This window comes from Ischnura elegans, chromosome 13, assembly GCF_921293095.1.
Source record: "Ischnura elegans chromosome 13, ioIscEleg1.1, whole genome shotgun sequence".
In the NCBI taxonomy this organism is placed as follows: domain Eukaryota; kingdom Metazoa; phylum Arthropoda; class Insecta; order Odonata; family Coenagrionidae; genus Ischnura; species Ischnura elegans.
Genome location: NC_060258.1, coordinates 16,446,441 through 16,467,727, shown reverse-complemented (window position 1 = coordinate 16,467,727; position 21,287 = coordinate 16,446,441). Strand labels below are relative to the sequence as shown.

General features: G+C 38.5%; 1 protein-coding gene across 1 annotated transcript in view; it reads left to right on the top strand.

Moving 5' to 3' along the window:
- The window catches only part of LOC124170275 (zinc finger protein 436-like), a 63,113-nt gene extending 42,852 nt beyond the window's left edge, over positions 1-20,261 (top strand). Inside the window, exons 8-11 of the mRNA XM_046548987.1 lie at positions 5,328-5,470; positions 12,489-12,702; positions 14,183-14,644; positions 19,468-20,261. Of these exons, the coding sequence (XP_046404943.1) occupies positions 5,328-5,470; positions 12,489-12,702; positions 14,183-14,630 (805 nt within the window). The 3' untranslated portion in view covers positions 14,631-14,644; positions 19,468-20,261. The remainder of the gene's footprint in view (positions 1-5,327; positions 5,471-12,488; positions 12,703-14,182; positions 14,645-19,467) is intronic.
- The last annotated feature ends 1,026 nt before the right edge of the window (positions 20,262-21,287 follow it).

Here is a 21,287-nt window from a genome sequence, read left to right as displayed (position 1 = left end):
TTTGGGATGATACCGGTAGCTGAGATGACAATTGGAGCTATATAAACCTGTTCCATATTCCATATTCTTTTTATTTCTATTGCCAGATCTTGGTACTTGTTAATTTTTCCTGTAATTGTCTTTTCGATGTTATGCGACAGTGGCACGGCAATATCAACTATGTAGCAAGTTCTATATTTCTTGTCAATCAACACTATATCTGGTCTATTATTAACTATAGTTTTATCTGTTTGAATAGGCAGATCGTAATAGATTTTAAATTCGCCGTTTTCAAGCACTGTTTCCGGGTGGTACACATAATATGGGGTCTTAGTATCTATTAACTTGTGTTGGTAGGCCAGTTTTTGGTGGATAATTTTTGCAACTTGATTATGTCTACTTAAATATTCTGTATTAGCTAGCATCTTACAGCCAGATATAATGTGCTGGATTGTTTCAGGTACTTGAAAACACCTTCTACATTTGTCATCTGTTATGCTTTTATCACCAAGGATGTACTTTGCATAATTTTTAGTGCGGATGACCTGGTCTTGTATTGCAAGCATGAACCCTTCGGTTTCTCCATAAAGTTCACCCAATGACAACCATTTGTTTGATGAGATTTTATCAACATATGGTTGATTGAGGTCATTGATGTGTCGTCCATGTAATTCCTTCTGGGCCCATACTTCTACCTTTCTATTTAATAGAACAGCTCCTGTGTTGGTTGCTTCATCGGTCGTGCCATTTTTTAGATTTAATGGTGTTAATTTGTTGTCGGCATATACTATTGATTTGTGAAGCTTTGAACTGTTTGATTTATCGTAGAAGAAATGTTTTAGTCCATGAATTTGGTTTTTGAGGAGCTGTTGTAAATCTATTAACCCTCTACCTCCCATATAGCGAGGTAGCGTTAGCCTTTCTATTGCAGCCTTTGGGTGATGTAAATTAAATTTTGTGAATGTTGTACGTATTGATCTTTCTATGCCTGCTATTTCGGTTTTGGTCCAGTCAATCACTCCAAATGTATATGTCAACACAGGTACCGCAAACGTATTGATGGCTTTGATTACATTTCGTGCATTTAATTCTGTTTTAAGGATGGATGTTAGTCTTTTATGGAATTCAGTGGTTAATTCCTTCTTGATCAATTTATGTTGTATTGATTTTGCTTGCAGGAATCCAAGGTATTTGTAGTTCTCATTTGCTTCCATAGATATTATTGACTCGTCTTATTTATTATTATTATTATTCTTTATTCCACAAGATTTACTTGGAGGTCTGCCAGCGTCGGGCCTTGCCAAGACGCTGCCTCAAGTTACAATTCATTTAAAAACAATCTAACTGTTCTACATGTATCCAGTACTACAGATTTTTGAATGTTATATATTGTGTTTCTTTTAATTTTTAATTGTTCAATTCCAAAATTGAGTGATGAATGTATTATTCCTGTTGATGATATTACTATGGGGATGATGGTGACCACGTCCTGTTTCCAGATAGTTTTTATTTGCCTTGCGAGGTCTTGATATTTTTGTTTCTTTTCCTCGTATTTCTTCTTAAGGTTGTGGTCAGCCGGAACTGCTATTTCAATTATAAAGGTCTGCTTTTCTTTTTTTTTAATCCAGATTATGTCCGGTCTGTTATGCTGGACAGGTTTGTCTGTGTAAATTGTGTTGTCCCAGTATAATTTGTAATTTTCATTTTCTAGCACTGTAGCAGGGGTGAAAAGGTAATATGGTTCATGATCCACTTTTAATCCGGTAACATACGCTATTTCTAAATAAATAATTTTGCATACATTATTGTGTCTTTTGGTGTATTCTTTACCTACTAGATTCGTACATTCGCTAATTATGTGTTCTATCGTCTCACTCTTTGCATTACATTTGCGACATAAGTCATTTAATACGCTTCCGTCTTTGATTATATATTTCCTATAATTCTTCGTACCAATTACTCTGTCCTGAATGGCTACCATTGTCCCCTCCGTTTCCTTATATAGCTCACCTCTTTGTAACCAGGCATTTGATAGTGAGGTGTCTACGCATTCCTGATGAAGAAATTTGTGATGTATGCCATGTACTTGCTTGCTTCTCCATGTGTCTTCTAGCTCCTCTATTTTTTCTTCATCTATTGATTTGTCTCTGACATTAAGCTGGAGTGGTGTTGCCTTATCATCATTTTTTACGACTGACTTATAGAGGTTAGTCGTCTCGCCTTTCTGGAAAAAGTAATTTCGAAATTTATCTATAATTCTGTAATGTAGGCTCTTAATGCGTATTAAACCTCTACCACCATTTTTTCTTTTAATGTATAACCTTTCGACAGCAGCATTTGGATGATGTGATTTGTAATTTGTTAATGCTTTCCTTGTCAATCTATCTAGGTCTTCTAAATCCGTATTAGTCCAATGAATTACACCAAATGTATACGTTAAAGTTGGAACAGCAAATGTATTTATGGCTTTTGTTGTATTCCTGCTATTTAACTGCGTTTTAAGTATAAGTTGAAGCCTATTTTTATATTCTCTTGTGACTTTTTCCTTAATTTCTTTCTGTGGGATTTGAGTGTTCTGCAGTATGCCAAGATATTTATATTTTTCATGTTCTTCCATGTTTTCGATTTTTCCGCTGTCTAAAAGAATATCTTGCCCTTTAACGTATCTCCCTTTATTAATTTCTAATTTTCTGCATTTATCTATTCCAAACTTCATACATATGTCATTACTAAAGCTCTCCGTTAATTTCAACATATAATTTAACTCCTTCTGATTGTGGGCATATAGCTTTAGATCATCCATGTAGAACAGATGATTAATCATATGTGTCTGATTTCTATCAATTTTTAATTTGAATCCATATTTTGTTGAATTTAATATATTTGATAATGGGTTGACAGCTAGGCAGAACCATAATGGGCTCAGTGAATCCCCTTGAAATATTCCTTTTTTTATTCGGATAATACTACTTTGAATTTGACCTTGAGAGGTATTCAATACCAACTGAGTTTGCCACTTGCTCATTACTGCGTTTAGAAACTCCACAATTGAAATATCTATTTTGTAAATTTTTAAGATTTCTTTTAGCCAATAATGTGGAACCGAATCGTATGCCTTTTGGTAGTCTATGTATGCTATCAATAGATTTCTCTTGGCCTTTTTCGCAGTGTTCATTATTACACTGTCGATTATCAATTGCTCTTTACAGCCTTGTGATTTCTTTCTACATCCCTTTTGTTCCTCCGACAAGATGTCATGTGTCTCGATATGCTTGTAAATCTTTTTTGCCAAAATTGATGATAGTATTTTATAGATTGTGGGTAGACATGTAATTGGTCTATATTTATTTGGGTCCATTGTATTATCGGATTTCGGTTTTAGGTATGTTATTCCTTGTGTGAGGAAGTTTGGTGAGGATTCTGGGTTTTTAAGGATCTCGTTTAGACCAAACGCTAGACTTTTGTGGATGGATGTGAATTTTTTATACCAATAATTCTGGATTTTATCTGCCCCTGGTGCTTTCCAACTTTGTGTGTTTCTTACACTCTCCGATACATCATTTTCTGTAATTTGTATTGCACCCATTTCTTCAACTTCTTTCATCCTATTCCTCTCTTCTTTAATCCAACTTGCCCCTTCTATCCTTAGATCAGCATCGTCAGCCCATATACTCGCCCAATGGGATTCTAGGTCAGCAATGTTTGGGTGCTCCAAAATTTTTTCATTTGCTTTAATTAATTTCTGATAAAAAATTTTCTCATTGTTATGAAATGAGCTATTATCTGATCTTCTTTTGTAGCTCTGTAAGTATCTCTTTAGTCTAGAGCTGGTGACCATGAGCTGCTGTTTTTGTTTATCTAAGTACTTGGCGATTTTTTCCTGATGATCTTTTTCTTTATCCTTTGTGTCCAATTTTTGGAATACACCATTCAATCTATTAAGGAGTTTTCTTGTTCTTACTCCTTGATGATATTTTGTTAACCTTCCTATTTCTTCTCTTAAGCATGCAATCTTATATTGTAAGCGTTTCTGCCACGGGGGTATTCGTTCCTCGCAATGTTTTTTATTCCTTCCCGGTGAGTCAATTTTTTGGCAATGCAGACGCAGCACTGCAATAGCTGCACAGTAAATCATCGAATGTATTTCTTCTAGGCATGCATTATGCCTAACTTTCTTAGATATGAGGGAATTTACGGATTTTAGTATTTCTCCTGTTTGTTTGCTAGTCTTTAGCTTTGGTAACCGGGGCCTTGCTGTTGGATGAAGACCAAAGAATTCTATAATCGCCTTTTCAACTTCATTTTCAGCTTTCAGGTTCCTGTTTTCGTTTTCCCCCTCAAAAGCATTACAGACGTATGGTTCATTAACAGTGATGTCCGTGTCATTTGCAGGAGCATTACGTACAGATTGGTCTATAGCATTGATGTCCAAGGTCATGGCTTCGGCTGACATTCCCATTCCATTATCATTCTCATTACCACTATCAGCCTCCCTCTGGATATCCTCTTTTATTTGGTTTAATACTGTTTCTGGGATAAGGTTTCGTCTGATTATAGCTCTAACCTGATCAGAAAGTCTTTGTTCCGAGACGTTTGCCCAATGCGGGAATTGATTAACAAAGTTATTCCTGAGGCTACTGCGATAACCAGTTAGATCTGTTTCCAATGACGTTACCTGATAATATGTACGCATGATAAACGTGTTAATTTCTACAGTCCATTTTCGGCGTACTCTGGGTCGTCCTGCTTGCGTGGTCCCAAGACTGTTACCTTGGGAAGCACAGTAGGCAGTCGTGGCTACGAGTTCTTGGTTGCCACTTCTGTTTTCGGCTATCGGTTGTTCGGGTGACCCGATAGGGGCCTGCCTGTTCAGCCCACTATCACCACTGGCTCGTGTGCTGTCACTTCCAGCAGTGGCTCCAGAAGTGCCCTGGCGAACCCCAGGCAGCGACCTTTCATCCGAGGCTTTATGCCGTCTACTCATCTCCATAAAATGGGTGTTGCATTTTATACCTACTGCCAGGTGTTTTAACAGCCGCCCCTAACATGGGAACAGACACTGACCAGGATGCCGCCCAATTTGGGAACAGACGCGCCTGGATTTTGGGTTCCGTTTTGGTCCGCGGGTGGTATTTTATTTCCCACCTACCCTGCATATCTGCCGAGCATTCCCCTATCCGCCACCTGGGGACGCGCCCGATGGGGGACGGAAAACCCCACACGGGTTATTATTATTATTATTATTATTATTATTATTATTATTATTATAGAAAATAAGCATTTTTGGGTGGTGGGGATGTGTTCGGCCCAGTTTCTCTAAAATGAGCAATTTCACTATTGTTTCCCAGGTTGTCATGGCTCCGGGATGAGAGGTTGTTGCTGCATCCAAACGGTGGCAGTGGAGTGAAGACGGAGTTGATTGGCGATGTCCCTGCGGATGACTATTCACCAGAGTGTGGTCTTGCAGACGACGGGAGCCAAGGAGTTAACGGTGGGTGCATTCGTCATGGAACAGGGGGTCCAACGACCGGGAGAATCTGCAATGGGGAACATGCACGAAAAAGAACTCTATTGTAATGTAATTTTTGGTTTTTTCCCGGCGAACAATTGCAGTGAAGTTTTCTCGGGTTATACATATACACCCCGAGACTTTGAGGATTGGTATTGGATTCCTGAATCCCTGATGACGATGGGCGAATTGTCCATCGAAACGTTGGAAGGAGAAATGGAGGACCTGACCCAGTGTGAAACCCGAGAAAACTTCACTGCAACTCTATTGTATTCAATGAAAATTTTGCAGATGAATGAAGTTTTTTAACTGAGGTATGAGTCTTTAGAAATAACTCTTCATCGGCTGCCTGAAAATACAATGTCATCACGAGCGCTTGTGCGTGACGTCATGGCACGGTATCCACTGATGACACACTGAGGAAGTGGATAGAAAATTGGTCTATGCTGGGGCTTAAATGCAAATTTGGCGAAAATATTGCTGTTTTAACGTCAGACTGCAGATTGTGAATGTGTTGGGTTGCCTACGCATTGTTGGAACAAATAAGGGTGACGTCCAATAAACAAAACGTTTACGTGGTGCCAGTAAACTATTCGTCCCAGTTTTAGAAAAACCTATTAATCACTTGGTATCTTTTTGTCAGTACAATTTATTATCCAAGCTCTTGATTACTAGCGAACGAGATAGTCGATTTATTTTGTGTTCCATTTCAGTATTGTGGATTCTTGCCTCTCCATTACAGAGAAATCTTCATTAAAGTCAAGTTCAACAAATCACGCAAAACGACCGCGCGATACGGAGAAAGAGGCTGTGAGCTGCACGGCACAAGAGTCAGTGGCGCAGTGAAAATTTTCAGCGGATGGGATATTTTGCCGCAAATAGCTCGAGAAGTAGGCGACATATCAGAAAACCAAAAAATGCGAGTCTCTTTTTTTTAAAAACCCTATCGCAATCGACATTAATAAAAAAAAAACGGGGCAGTCGTGGGACTGGCCGACAGAAGTGAAGACTGAAATAATTATTATCCATTTATTTTTTGTATAGATTTAATATTATTAAAGAACTAATTTTTCCAGTAATACACATTTTTCAACAAAAATCGAAATTATTTTTTTCAGCAAACTGTTTATTATTAAATGTATATTAAAAATACGATGTGTATGAATAGAAAGTAACATCATTTATATATCAAAATATAATATGCTTTTTATTCTTTTATTTAATATGCATTAAACCTATAATCGTTCACTATGCGCATAAAAGAAACTGCCTTAAATTGTACTGACCTGTATTTTTATAGCGTGTACACTCTTCTGCACGTTCATGCACGAGTTCTATATATTTAATGAACTTATACAATATACACTATAGATTTTTATTTTCAATTTTATATTTAAAAAAAACTTTAACAGTCTCTATATTAACAAAGTTTATTTACTATTCCTAGTTGGCCTGCGTAGCAAAATATACATTTAAATTTTTTTAAAATTGTATGACATTGAGAAAAAAATGGGCCCCAGCGGGGAATCGAACCCCGGTCTCCCGCGTGACAGGCGGGGATACTGACCACTATGCTACCAAGGATGTGATACTAAGAGATGAATTTTAAGAGGCAAATGTATAACTCGCTGTAGCAATCGCGGTGTCGGGTCAGTGACGCTCATGCGAATTCTATGTTTTTTCCCCATCCCACAAAAGTGCTTAACGCCGCTAAAGAAGTTTTCACTTCAAAAACAGTGCACGAGTCCGCCACGAGGACTATGAAGATATTAAGATGGGTTTTTACACCGCTTTCGTTCGGAAAGTCACATATGCTGGTGAATGGTTTCCTATGATTGAACATTCGTGCATTACATATTTGTGCTTTGATTTTATCAACATAAATTTTATTTTAATTGAGAGATATTGAACTGCAATGTTAATCACCGAGATTATAGAAGATCACAGTTAAGTTTTGCAACGAGTGATACGGAGCTACGAGGTTTGTTCAGAATATATTTTAATCTAATAAATAAAAAATAAGATTGCAACATAGCAACTACCAAAAACATATATACTATTAAGTACATGAAAACTATGCCACATCAATTTTATAATTGTTTTTACTCAAAATCTATTCATTAAATTGCTTTATTGGATATATTTTGCGTATCCTGCAGTGTCGACAGCATACTCGCATGTGTGTTTTGCGTGATGTATACGCCGAAGGATAAAACAACCCATGCTCTCGCTTACGTCAGCTGTGTGTGGAGACGAACTCCAATCCACTTTGGAGGCACAACCAATTGCACTCGAAATCACTGTCCAGCAGTCAATCACTTCTTACTAGACGATGCAATTTTGATATTGCCAGCGAGCAGCCTAGTCAGATCCAGGACCAGGGGCCAGTGATTTTGAGTGGGCAAGCGTTTTATAGCCGCAATCAGAACTGACAATGTTGTGAAATTTCTTTAACTCACAGGCGCTTTGGTTGCGTTTAGTTATGTTCTGATTTCGTTGTACTGTATTGTTGTTATCGTGAATCATTCATGAATTTTTGCTCCAGCTGGGAATTTCAAAAGATTTTTCAAATTCATTTCACCTATCATTTTTTTGGTTCAACGCCCATTTTCTGGCCTAAAGTTGTGTTTTTCTTAATTACAAGGGCAGTAGCTTAATATATTTTTTTATGACTGCATTGAAACATGGAATATCAGGCAAACCAACAGAATGGAAATGTCTATCACTCTTTGACTCAAGTAAGATTCAAAAACACAAAGAATAGAATTATAGGTGGCTTCAACATCTACTTATGAGGTCTAAACAGTGTCTTAGCTTGCATTGAATAATTTTAAATTTTAAATACAACATTTGCCAACTAATGTATTCTTTGTCCTTTTGTATACAATTACATACTTAGGAGTATATGAGTAATTTTGGGTGTTTTAAATTCTCATCCATCGCAGTAATAACGTAGAATTAACTGGGAATGTTGTAAAATGTCTTTGTCTTACAGCCGCTTTGGTTGTGTGTATGGGTCATTCCATGTCAACTCAACCAATTTTTGGGGGATCCCACGCCCACCATCTCAGATTTTGATCATTTTTTCCCTGTTAATGTTAGTTTCAACTAGGGATGAGTCGATTCCACTTTTTTTCGATTCCGATTCCAATTCCGATTCCTTCAAATCGATTCCCGATTCTCGATTCCGATTCCATCGATTCTTATTCCTTCTAACAGGTGGGATTTTAATTTATCTGTAGCATTGCTATCATTAAAATTTAAGAATTGAATGGAATAAAATAACTAGGGATGGATGGATCCAGGATTTTTGGAGCCAGATCTTTCGAATCGGATATTTTTGAATCCAAAGGCATTTTCAAATTCCTGTCATTAAACAAAGTCATTTTTCAAGTTTATTCTGGATACATACAATCAATGGAATGATTTTTAGATTTTCATACACATTTTAATATTTTTATAAATTAAAAATAATTTTATGGGCTTTCAAGTTGTTTTTTAAAAACATCTTTACATACTCAGGGCCTAAACTGTTACGCTTGGGTTTGGAAATGAAAATAGGAAAAATCTTAGGATGAACCACTGACCAGTGGCGTAGCAAGAGGACCCCCCAAAATATAAAAACACAATTGCTTTCCTTCATAAAAGGAAACAAAATATTTAAAAATCATTAATTTACAAAAATGAAAAATGAAAGAAAAATGTATCTTTGCAAAATGATTTTTTTTTCTTTTATGAAGGGTGTTAAAATTAGTTTGAAACCCTCTCCTTTGTACCCTGTTGTTTAAAAATTTTCCCCCCTGGTTTTGGACCCCCCCTTAACAAAATTCCTGGCTACCCCCCTGCCATCGACTGAATTCAAATTTTCCTCACGCACGTTTCCCCCGAATTTTACTTTCTCAAACGCATACAGACTTGTGTGTCACCCGAAAATGCTTCAGTATGGTGAGGTGGATTTAGCACATCTTCGCGATAATTTACGCCACAGTGCACACACACGGTTCGGTTCGGAGTCAGATTTTGCTTCAGTGACGTCGTTGCCTTCAAAGCGAAGCCGGGCGCACTACGTGATATATGTAGTTGGCGTTTCCAATCCGTCTCTAATTGTTTGAGGGGTTAATGTTGCGCTTGTTTCTTTGAAAATTGTGCTGTTTGTACAATGTTGCATATTAGTAAAGTCTAATTGTAGAATTGTAGATAGAAAACTGAGCGGCATTCAATTAGAGCTGAAAAATAAACAGAAATATCGTCAGGAATGCGTCTCGTTTGGTCTAATTCTTTTTTAAATCTCGTGCATGTCATCTTATTGTCGAAGCTATCAAGATATCTTCGGGCCCAGAAGTCACTCTCCTAGCATTTTTCGTCTAGAAACGGAGAATTGAAGCAGGTTGGCCAAAAAAGGTCAGTTGGTGCGACGAGGTAGGGATGAAACACGCTTCAATTGTTTTCGTGTGATTTGATATTTTCCTTAGAAGACAATGATTTATGATCCGTTTGAATTCGGATACGAAAAAACAACAATAGAGGCACGGGCTGATGGACGGCCAAAGGTGGTTTTCTGAAATCCGCGACGTAGTTACTTTTGATGTGGTTATTACGTTATTATCCTACGGCGCTGAGATTCCCCCGATGATTGTTCAATCTCTTGGGAAGAGTCACACTATGTGCCAGTCGTATTTTGCCTTTTTTATTTTCTGGCTGAAAATCCTGGCCTCAGCTGAAATTCTACTCGTAACCTCTGCGAGAGCTTTCAAACAAAACGGTTCATGAGTAGGACAAGAATTGCATGCGACGGCGCATTCGAAGAGGGAATCGGAACTCTATCCACCCTGATGGGGCGTTGCATTCACTGAAGCTATTATTTAAAATTTCGGATCCAGATCCGATGTCTTCCGCGACTTTGGATCCGATGTATCCGATGAAGGGCAATATCCGCAGATATTTGGGTCCGAGGTATCCGATCCGACCATCCCTAAAAATAACAGTAGCCGCGGTGGCTAAACAATAATGTAGCGTTCATTCCGTCCACAATTCCTTCCATACATACCAGAGCAGCCTGGCGGGTGCGCGGTGGCGGCCGAAGGCAACCTGTCGAGTCCGCCCGGAGGCCGCGGCGGCTTATGCCAAGCAAGTATCAACTTTCTCAAGGGTTGCATTGATGAAACTGGGCTATACAAACGCGAATGTGTCTAAATTTTTTATTATTGACGCAGACGCGTGTTAGTCTAAAAAAAGTTACATATATAAAAAACCCGCTCTCAGCGCGTATTTATAAGAAACTTTTTTCACAGGAGAACTCGCTCTCTGCACGTTTTTATTATCATCAGACTTCCAATACCATTCAAAATTAAAAAAAACATATTTTGATGTATTATACTTTAAAATTGGTGGTCCAGATGAATAGGGTGGTTTCCTATTATTTTTTTATTGCCTAAATCGAAAGATTATTACTCCTGGAGTACGTATTTCGCGCTTTTAGATTTTTAAATGACGATATCTATTTTTCGCGATTAAATGAAAAGTGAAAAATTTCAAGCGCGCAAAAACGCGACGCGTAAGTAGGAAAGTCCGTGCGCCGCATTTCTGGTTCCCCCTCTCTCCTTGTGAAGTGACCTTGATCGAGGCTCTGAGCGCTGATAGGACGCAGGATGCTAGCGGATAGCTGAGTACCTTCCTGTCTGGTAGCGCATGGCTTAAAAAAGGTTTATTAATACCTTATCAAGTGAAGAAAACTTTCCGACCTTAGCCAGTTTTAATAGGTGATTATTAAGACATGTTTCCCTGAGCTCAGTGCCTCATGCATGCATTGGTAACCTCAGACGATGTATAACTCCTATCCTCTCGTGTAGAAACTAGGTCCCTGTGACGTCACGCGGAGCGGAATCGCATGGGCGCCAATCTGGCCTTTTTCAAATGAGGATAAAATTTGACCCTTGCCATTCGTCTAAACCGGTATTTCAAAAACCAAATAATTTGTGTATTATGAATACACTAATGGTGGGCAACGAATCGCAATCAATGCCTATCGTTTTCTTTGATGAAGGAAACTACCCTATTCTCCGAATGTGATTCATAATGCCACTCTTGCCGACATTTTCATGTTTCCGATGCCTCTTAGGCATGTTCGTCGCAGCACCCGCGTGCCGGGCGTATCCTCCGCGCGGGGAAGGCTGACACCGCGGCCGCTTAGGTGTGTGGCAGCCTTTATGCCCCAAACTTATAGTCTATGCTCAAAACATTTATCTTCCTGGAATCGATGGAATCGGAATCGACTTTAGGCGATCGATTCTCGATTCCGATTCCGTTCCCGAGAATCGGTGGAATCGAGAATCGAGATTTGGAATCGACTCATCCCTAGTTTCAACCTTAGTTAAGAAAAATCCAAAATATTAAAGACCCATTGCAAGTATTTTCCAAAATATGAGTGTTTGAAGTCAATGAGGCACACACAAAAATTCTGTGCACCAGTCAAATTATTCAAAACTACCATATTTGAGCCCCAGTAAAACCTAAACCAAATGAGTGAAGCTAGTAAAAATTTTAGAGGATGTAACAATGCTGCTATAGTTTTAAAAAATGTTATCAAAGTGATTTTCACTTGAAAACTTTTTTATCTATAAATGTTCAAAAATTGCACTTTTGACAAATTTTGACAAAAAAGTGACATTTTCAAACACATGTAAAAATCACATATATCACATGAAAGCCATAAAAATCTCTGTTAATACGGTAAAGACCAACAGCTTTACAATAGACTGAGGTTTTGGGCAATTTTGAATTTATTTGTTGATAAATCTTATGAAAATGATCATTCCGCTAATGTTTTTTGTTGAAAAATGCCTGATACCATACTTGCATGTTCTGATTTGGTTGTACACTTGGAAAGATGTACTTTGAGTCAGTGTATGTGAAATATATACATACTATGTTGGCATGCTTGTGTTGGAGTTTGGCCTGTGTCTTCACTCTTTGATGTGCGTTCATTGTCTTCCGAGAACAGGGCTCGGGGATGTGGCAGACGGGGATAGTGGCAAACATTGCGTGTGCTCGCATTGTGGTAAGGGATTTGGCAAGAGCAGTCAGCTGTTGTGCCACGCAAGGACGCACCACTCGGGGGAGCTCCCCTTTGCGTGCGGGGATTGCGGACGACGGTACGTCAAGGCGAGCGACCTGACCCAGCACGCAAAGAGCCACAGTGCCGTCAAACCGCACAGGTAAAGTCATGAACTGAAAGTCTCCTCTCGTGGAAAAAACTTCGAATTGGAGGTGGAAGGAATTCTAAATTTTCTATCGTCCAATTGGTGAGAGATTCTTAGATCTTTCCCTTCACTGAGGATGTCTGTTTACCTGTGAAGCTGTGATGTCGTGGAATCATGTGGGCCTTTTTGTCTTTTCAGTATACTCTGTGAATTTGATGATGAAAGGCCTGAAAAAAGTCTGCTTTTGTTGCTTGTAGCACCCTGCAAAAACTAGTCAACCATATTGAATTCGCGCGATGACTTGATTTGATATTTCACTTGACATTCATATTTCTGGGTCGAATTTGGCAAAGACATCCCCTTGATCTCCAACCCCACTGCTCTCATATACAAGTTTAATCAGTTACAGAGCCTGAAAATATTTACTTCACCCTCTGCCATAAGCCTATTGGGATGGCTTGCAGGGTAAAATGTTGATGCTGTAATTGAGATGTGTTGATGCTTTCCAGGTGATAATAATATTTCAGCAAGGGCGTACCCAGGATCTAAACTGGGGTAGGGGGGACAAGCCATGGTCTAGGGAAGGGGCAAACCAAGTTGCACAATTAGTTTATGAGATTATTTCCTAGAAAAAAATGGTTTTATTTTAGTTACATATCTTATACTAATATTTATCATTTTTTGTGGGTTTGAAGAAAATTTGTAGAATGCTTTCATTGCAATTCAGTACTGATAAGGCTTAAATACTTTTGCAATTTTTGCTTCTAGGGGGGGCAGCTCCCCCCCCTGCCCCTTGTTGCGTACGACCATGTATTTCAGTGCATCAGAACTCTTTCACAGGCTTTGGAAAAATTATAGGCACCACAATATTAAGGAATTTCTTCTTTTATTATGTTAACAATTCATTATTTCTGTCATGTAGTTTCTGTTCACCCAGCGTGACATTTCAATTTTGACACTGATGTTTATCCGTTCATAATAAAACCAATGAACTAAATAGGTAACAGCCTGAGTTTCCCTTTCAATGAAAGCGAAGAGAATTGTTGAGATTGCATTTTAATGCTTCAACTGTTTCTATAAATAACATGTTCATTGTTGTTGTTTTGCTTCTGAGTTACTTACCTAAATAAAAATGGAAAGCTTAATAATTGAATCAGTTTGAAAGTTCTTATACATACTCAAGTCCATAAAATCTACAAGAATTTATATAAATAGAATATATTCCTATAATGGAAAACCGACTGAAATTGAGAGTGACTTTTAGAAGTTGGAATAATTCATGCAGCTGTGATTTTTACTTGGTTATAATTTTTATAAAAGCCTGTTGACTTCACCCACTGCCATATACCTTATAGTGCAGCTTGCGCAGTAATATGTTAATGCTCTCCAGGTCTGTGCAGTGTGTTAAGTTGGTGAGTTCACGCACAATTGTAATGCACCTACTGCCATATGCCTTTTGGAATGGCTTGCGCAGTAATGTGTTCATGCTTTCCAGGTGCGTGCAGTGCGGCAAGGGCTTCACCAAGAGCAGCCACCTCAAGCGACACTGCATCACGCACACGGACGAGCGACCCTACTCTTGCGCGGTGTGCCGCAAGGGCTTTGTTGAGAGCAGCGACCTCAACCGCCACATGGCCGTGCACACTGGAACGGACGAGGGGGTCGGAGCCGTGGAGTACGCAACGCAGGAGGGACGCAGGGAATACGTGTGTCGTCTGTGCGGCAAGGGCTTTTCCTTCCGCAGCAACTTGGTGGCTCACGTGCGCACGCACAGCGGCAGCAAGCCTTTCGTGTGCGAGCACTGCGGGAGGGGCTTTGCGCAGAGCGGCAACCTGCGCACGCACTTGCGGGTGCACACGGGGGAGAGGCCCTTTGCGTGTGGCGTGTGCCACAAGCGCTTCTCGCAGAAGAGCACACTCAACCACCATGCAAAGACGCACTGAACGTTGTTCGTTGGGTGAGTGAAGGGTAATAATGATAATAATAATATGCCTTGCCTAAATAATAATAATAATAATAATACAGTAGATTCCAGTTAATTGGGACATATCGGGACTTGAGGACTTTGCCCCAATTAAGCGGCTGCCCTAATTAGACAAACTATCTTGTATATGGGCATAAACAAACGTTGAAATGATAGAAAGAAGACTAAAGAATGTTCATAATGCAACATAAGTTTATTATACTATTAATGTGACTAATAAATCGGCAAGTTTAATTAATTTATTTTCATTTTTGATGCTGAATGAATTTCTTTTACTAAGTCCTATCCTCTTGCGGATAGTATAACAACAAGAGCTTTCAAATTTGGGCAAGATTAGGAACATTTGTGAAAAATAAGAGGAAATCAAAGGATGAAAATAAAAAAAAATTGTATTCTGAAAACAAAAAAGTTGAATTTCGTCGCGAGTATAGAGTCTTATGTCGCAGACTCCTGGCCCAATAAAGCGATATGCTGTCCCAATGAAGCGGAGAATACTCTGGGATATTCCTCTATTGGGTTCTGTTCTTCAAGATCTGCCCCAATTAAGCAGCTGCCCCAAGTAACCGGTGGACCCATTAAACGGAATCTACTCTAATTGAAATGACTGACTCGCACAGTGTCCATCACTATACAGGGCAGATAAAAATTGTGATGTAAGTTTGAACGCTGGATAACTGATGTCTGTGGATGAGGACCTCAACGTTACTTAACACACCTGGGCTGCGACTTAGTACTCCTGCTGATGTGTCCGATCACCCATGGAGGGCATTAGAGGGGCGATTGGGAGCCTCCGTGGTGAGGGTCCCAAGGGTTATTCCAGCAGGGTTATTCCACTAATCGTATGGCCGGGCCATAAGTCGAAATCGACCATAACTACGGCCTCGAGACATACGTATGGCTTCGAGCGATTCTACTCTGAGCGAAAAGCCATAAGTCGGGCGGTAGCTATGGCCTAAAGGCCGTAATATTATGGCCTGCCTAGGAGGCGGTCATAACACGGGCCATACGAAATAACATTGCTCGCCTAAGGTGTTATAAAAGAAACTTACGAAGTGTCATCGATTACATAGCGATTGTTTCAAGAAATATATGAATATTGTGGGTGAGCACATACGGATTCAACGGGCATTGGCTAGATATATTTAAAAAAGACGTCGATTTCATAAGGAGGATACGGGATACGTGTAGGTAATCCGTTCGCATACGATGATGATATTTTCATTAACTATTTCCGTGCGTCAAAAGTTGTTACTTAATTTTTAAGTAGATATAGCGGATGAACTAAAAGTTCGCTTGTAGTTAAAAAGTTAGAAATACTTTTAACGGATGCTCTGTTAAAGTGAACAGAGAAACGGGCTTTTATTTGCTTTCTGTGCTACATTTGCTAGCAGATTTCTTATTTGTTTCGAAAAGCTGCAGGTAGTTTGAAATATCCGCTATTAAATGTTTTATATTTTAAGATTCTCGTAGCATTACGGTTCATGAGGGAGGATATCTAAGAAAGATAGGGCAAGACTTTTTTTTGGCAGTAAGGCAATCTTCAGTAAGTCGATGCGTAAAGGACAAATGTCGTCCACAAATTAAGGAAAGAATGATAGTCTTATATTGATGTTCTAATTTTATACAGCTACCGAAGCATAAGCCTCTGATAATAAAATTAATGAAACTTTAAGTTTCAATTTCATCTTTAGATTTCGTGCATTGGCTTGATTTATAAGGCTTTTGGGGGCAAATGATTGCAGCCATGAGACAATAGTTACACCATTGGAAGGAGAGGAAGGGGGTTAGAACTACGATAGGATGTCATGTTCTAACTCTATCCATTACATGCACGATTCACGAATATTATAATACTGCACGGTACAAATTTCTTCTGCTTCTTCTCGTCCGTGATTTGCGTTCTTCACTTTTTTTAAAGATCTTCAGCGTCTGCCGCTAGATTAGTGTTTAAAGAAAATCCAAATTTATCCTTTAATAAGAGTCCATTTCGGTTAAGGAACATATAATTAATTTTTTATTCACGTTGGAACAAACTTCCTTCTCAAAAAAAATGACTAGTGTATAAAAAAGTGAACCAAACTTATAGTACCAATTATAATTCTCATTCTCGCCTGCAGAAAGGGCGTTAAAACTTTTGGCCGGGCCATACGATATGGCCCCTCGAGAGTGGTATCGGTTTAGGCCGTAATTTCGGGTCAGACCATAAGAAATTTAAGGCCAGGCATACGTATGGCCCCGTTTAGTAGAATAGCCCTGCAGGACAAGTTTGTCCCTTAGGAACATATATGGTTATAAATATCATAGAGACATATTACAGGAATAAGTAAGTTTACGTTATACATCGATTTCACAGAATGCGTCTAAATATATGACAGAGTAGAACAAAAAAAATACATATCTATATATAATTAACAGCAAGACAAACGTATGGAGTCATAAATACATCTGATTATATTGAATGCGACTAAATATATGACTAAAGATGAGGGTAGGGTGGGAAGGGTTGAAGGGGATAGGGAATCTTAATGCTGCTGTCATTGGGGTGGAGAAACTGAGGTCATTTCTGGAGATGGGTCGAATAGTATTTCTCTCGAATTCAAATATCGAATTCGAATGTCTAATTTTTTTCCAAATATCTCAGTCAAATATCAAATACTGCATTTCTTAATACTAATCCATTTTTCCACCATGCAAACTTTACAATAGAAACGTCAATGAAAACGATGAAAACTTTGCGAGTCATTGTACTTCAATGCGGTTCAGAAACCCTAATGAAACTGTCTTAACCACGATTTCATCAAACTTGTTTGCATGGCAATTAATTATGCAATCATGCAATTTATTTGATTTTTATTATATGCGTATTGAAGGTTATATTACTGGCAATGCTTTACTGCTTTTATTGCAAACCTTATTGTAAATAAAGAATTGATGACTAATTTATAGTTAAAATGCGTAAAACATAAATTTTGTCATTTAACAGAGTGTCATGCTGGAAAAAGCCAATGTCGCGAGCATTTGAAATTTTCCATACGTTGTTCTTCATGTTGTTTCCATGGAGTCATCAGCATTTTGCATATTTTAATGCTTAATTTTAATGACAAGTTTTTGTGATCATAATGTGCAGGCCTTCATGTGAGATCCCACCATTGTCGACAGATTTAATTGGAATCGCGGATGATCTGTGCTATGTATTCGAAAGTCAAATGATTGATTACGTTGTGTCATCGAATATTGAAAAGTGTAAAAAGCCCATTATTTAAGGTATTCAGTGATTCGACTATTCGTACATCATATCCCTTGTAATTTCCTTTTTCAGAGACCAAAAGTTGGTCAGAAACAAGTCGCACATCTAAGACAACGAAATGGCTGTTCCCCAGTGTAATTAATGATCATTAAACATAGCATTCAAGGTTATTTTGACAGTTTAAAGTTTATCTAAAGAAATTTATGGTTCAGAAATTGGTGAGAATGAATGACAAATTTAGGGTGTATGCCTCCCACGTGCTGTTTAAAATGTTTGGCTTAGTGCGGTAACACTTCACATTTTGCCTTTTTGGAAGCTGAATTTTGTGGTGAATTTTCTACTTTTTCACATGGTATCCCTCTTCAAATACCTCAGTGTGGCTGTTCTTGTATTGCGTGAGATGGGCTGTGGTTATGACATACGTTCATGCGTAGTCAGGAAAGTTTTATTTTCACTTGCTCACCCTATCTGGTGGCGTAGCGAGGAATTTTGTTCAGGGGGAGGGGGGGAGTCCGAAGCCATCGGGGAAAATGTCTGAAAAACAGAGTACGAAGTAATGATTTTTCAACTAATTTCAACACTATTAATAATCGAAAAAACTTTATTTGTGAAAGAAATATTTTTTAAATTCATGATGTTTCAATATTTCGTTTTCTTTTATGAAGGAAAATAATTTTGTTTTTATATTTTGGGGTGTCCGGACCCCCTGGTTATGCCACTGATGCTATCACGATATGTGAGTGAATTGAATTACTACCTCCGTAAATGCAAAAATATACAATGAGCTGTCCGAAGGAAAATTATTATTATAGTATTCTACCGATTAAGGTAGGTTTCCATGGAGTACTGAAGAATTGATCTGGGAGCCTCCCTTTCCTTCCAGCACTGGCTTCTTTAATTCACTGTAAGGGCTACTCCCTTTCAATCTATCTAAAAATCCTATTCTTTTCCTTCCTCGTTTCCCTAACATTCTACCCTCTATAACACTGTTTTCAACATCCCCGCCCCGCTAAGCACTAACTCCATCCATACCTTCTGTCTCCTCCGTACCTCATCTAAAAGCTGCCTCTCCTCACCCACCATGTCCAGCACTTTGTCGTTCCTTTTCCTCTCCGTCCATTTCACCCTCTCCATTCTTCTCCATACCCACATCTCGAATGCTTCCAATCTTCTCTTGTCTTCTTTCCTCAATGTCCACGTTTCCGCACCGTAGAGAGCTACACTCCAAATCAAACTCTTCACTAACCTTTTCTTTAAACTCTTACTTAACGATCCTCTCAGAAGCTAGGGAAATAGACGTGATAAAAAGAATATAAGAACGGAATTAGAAATAAGCGTGAAAAATACGTCTAAGACCAACCCACTAATGTTCTAGGAAAAAATCAATGTTGAACAGTGTAAATACTGATGTTTATAATTTTCACGATTATTTTGACGAAGTTTAAAGTTTATCTAAAGACTTTATACAAATTTTTATAAGTAAATACTTAACACATGTCTGATAATCTTCATAGACCATTTGCTGATCAAAATTTTCCTTTCATTCCAGGTGAATTGTGGTTGTGTGTTTAGTCCAACTGATGCCAAAGAAGATGAGAAAATGCCTAAGATTAGATGGAGTGAAGACGCCATTAGCCATCTGGGCGTTGGTCCAGGAATTTGAAGTCTAGAAGATGAATAATCACTGGTCTGGAAGTTTTTATATATCGTCAATTCATATATATTGTTGTTGGTCTGCGAATTTATAATTATTATTGCAAATTTTTTATTAAGTTTTGTCGTGGTTTTTTAGGCTAGTTCTGATTACATTGTCAGCTTTCTGTTGCAATTTTCCTCTGGGTCCTTACATTTAAGATCGTATTTTTACGATCTGTCACCTTCTCCTTGAGCTATTTATGATGGAAATTCGATGGCCTTAATCTTGTTTTTTTGAGGAAACGTTGATGACCTCATTCCGAATTGGTCACTGTTCGTCAGCTACTCCTTGTACTAGTTGTGGTTGATTGTCGTTTTCACTTGTATGTGAGATCCCTTCCCTCAATTATGGTTAATCATTGAGCAAGTTGACGTATCGTACAACTCTTGATGGCACCAATGCATGAGCAGTGGGAGGTATCATTTTTGTTTTGTGTGTTCTTGTTTTATTTTTAAATTATGAGAGAATGGCTGAACAAGGAAGATTTGTTGTAGTATAGTGAGTCCTCGTTTAATGTCACTTACCATTCCTGAAAAATGTGACGGTAAACGAATCAACGTTATGTGTGAATGTGACGTTAATCAAAGCATAATACCCCATAAGAAACAATTTAAAAAGTGAATATCGGCTCCTAGACCTCACAATTCCTACGCGAAAAAAATGTTAGGGTATCATATTTGGGCCATTTTTTACGATGGGAATGCCAAACTATGGCATAAATACGAGTCCCTGTCTTCATCGATGGCAATACCAGCAGCGACGTAAATCCTTCTACATTTTTGTATCTACTCGCATTTGCTTTTCAGCTTCGCTATGGTGGTCGCCCGGGCGAGCGTCGCCTGGGCATCATCATCGCTGAAACATCATCGCAGTTACAGGAACCAAAATTATTGTGAACACGGCGAAAAAAGTGACGACAAAAACTTGAGTTCTACATGGAAAAACGCCTTGAAATGACTTTTTAGGTTCCTGAAAACCATTATGTCAAGTGAAACCTTAAGTGACGTAGAACGAGGACTCACTGTCTATTATCTCTCATTCTAATCTAACAAATCATTTAAATGATAGCAGAAAAATGTTTGTATGATCCACAGAATTTTATTATTTTTCAACCCAAGTTTCAGCAACTTACATTTTCTAGGCTTTTCAACCTTTCATTCTATTTCAACAACATTTTTTAGCCTTCGAAACTTAAATGTGAGAGAAGTTGTCCAAGTTGTCGGTTAATAATTAAATTCTGTGGACCATAAAAACATTTTCCAGTCACTTATGCTACCTGTTATGCCCAGGTTTAATTAGATGTACCTCAAACATCATTGCCTCAGATTAAGCAAGCATCCTCCATTCAATTACCTTGTCAGAAACAAGATGGTTCCTTTGGGGTACACCGGGGTAATTTTTACCCAGGGAGTGCGCAGTAAGCTTAAACTGAAGATTATATATTCACCTAACTAACCACACTTTGCCTTCGCTCCAGTTATAATTAAGGTTAGCAAATCTCAAGTAATGCAAAGCCTTCATTTACCAGCAACGAATTCATTTACACAAACTTTTCCTCGGTAAATGTATTGTATAATCTCTCAGTTGCCTCCTTCAGATATAGTGCCATAAAGTACAAAGGAACAGTGCAAGTATTGTCAGTAACGGACTATTTGTTACTTCCACAAAATATT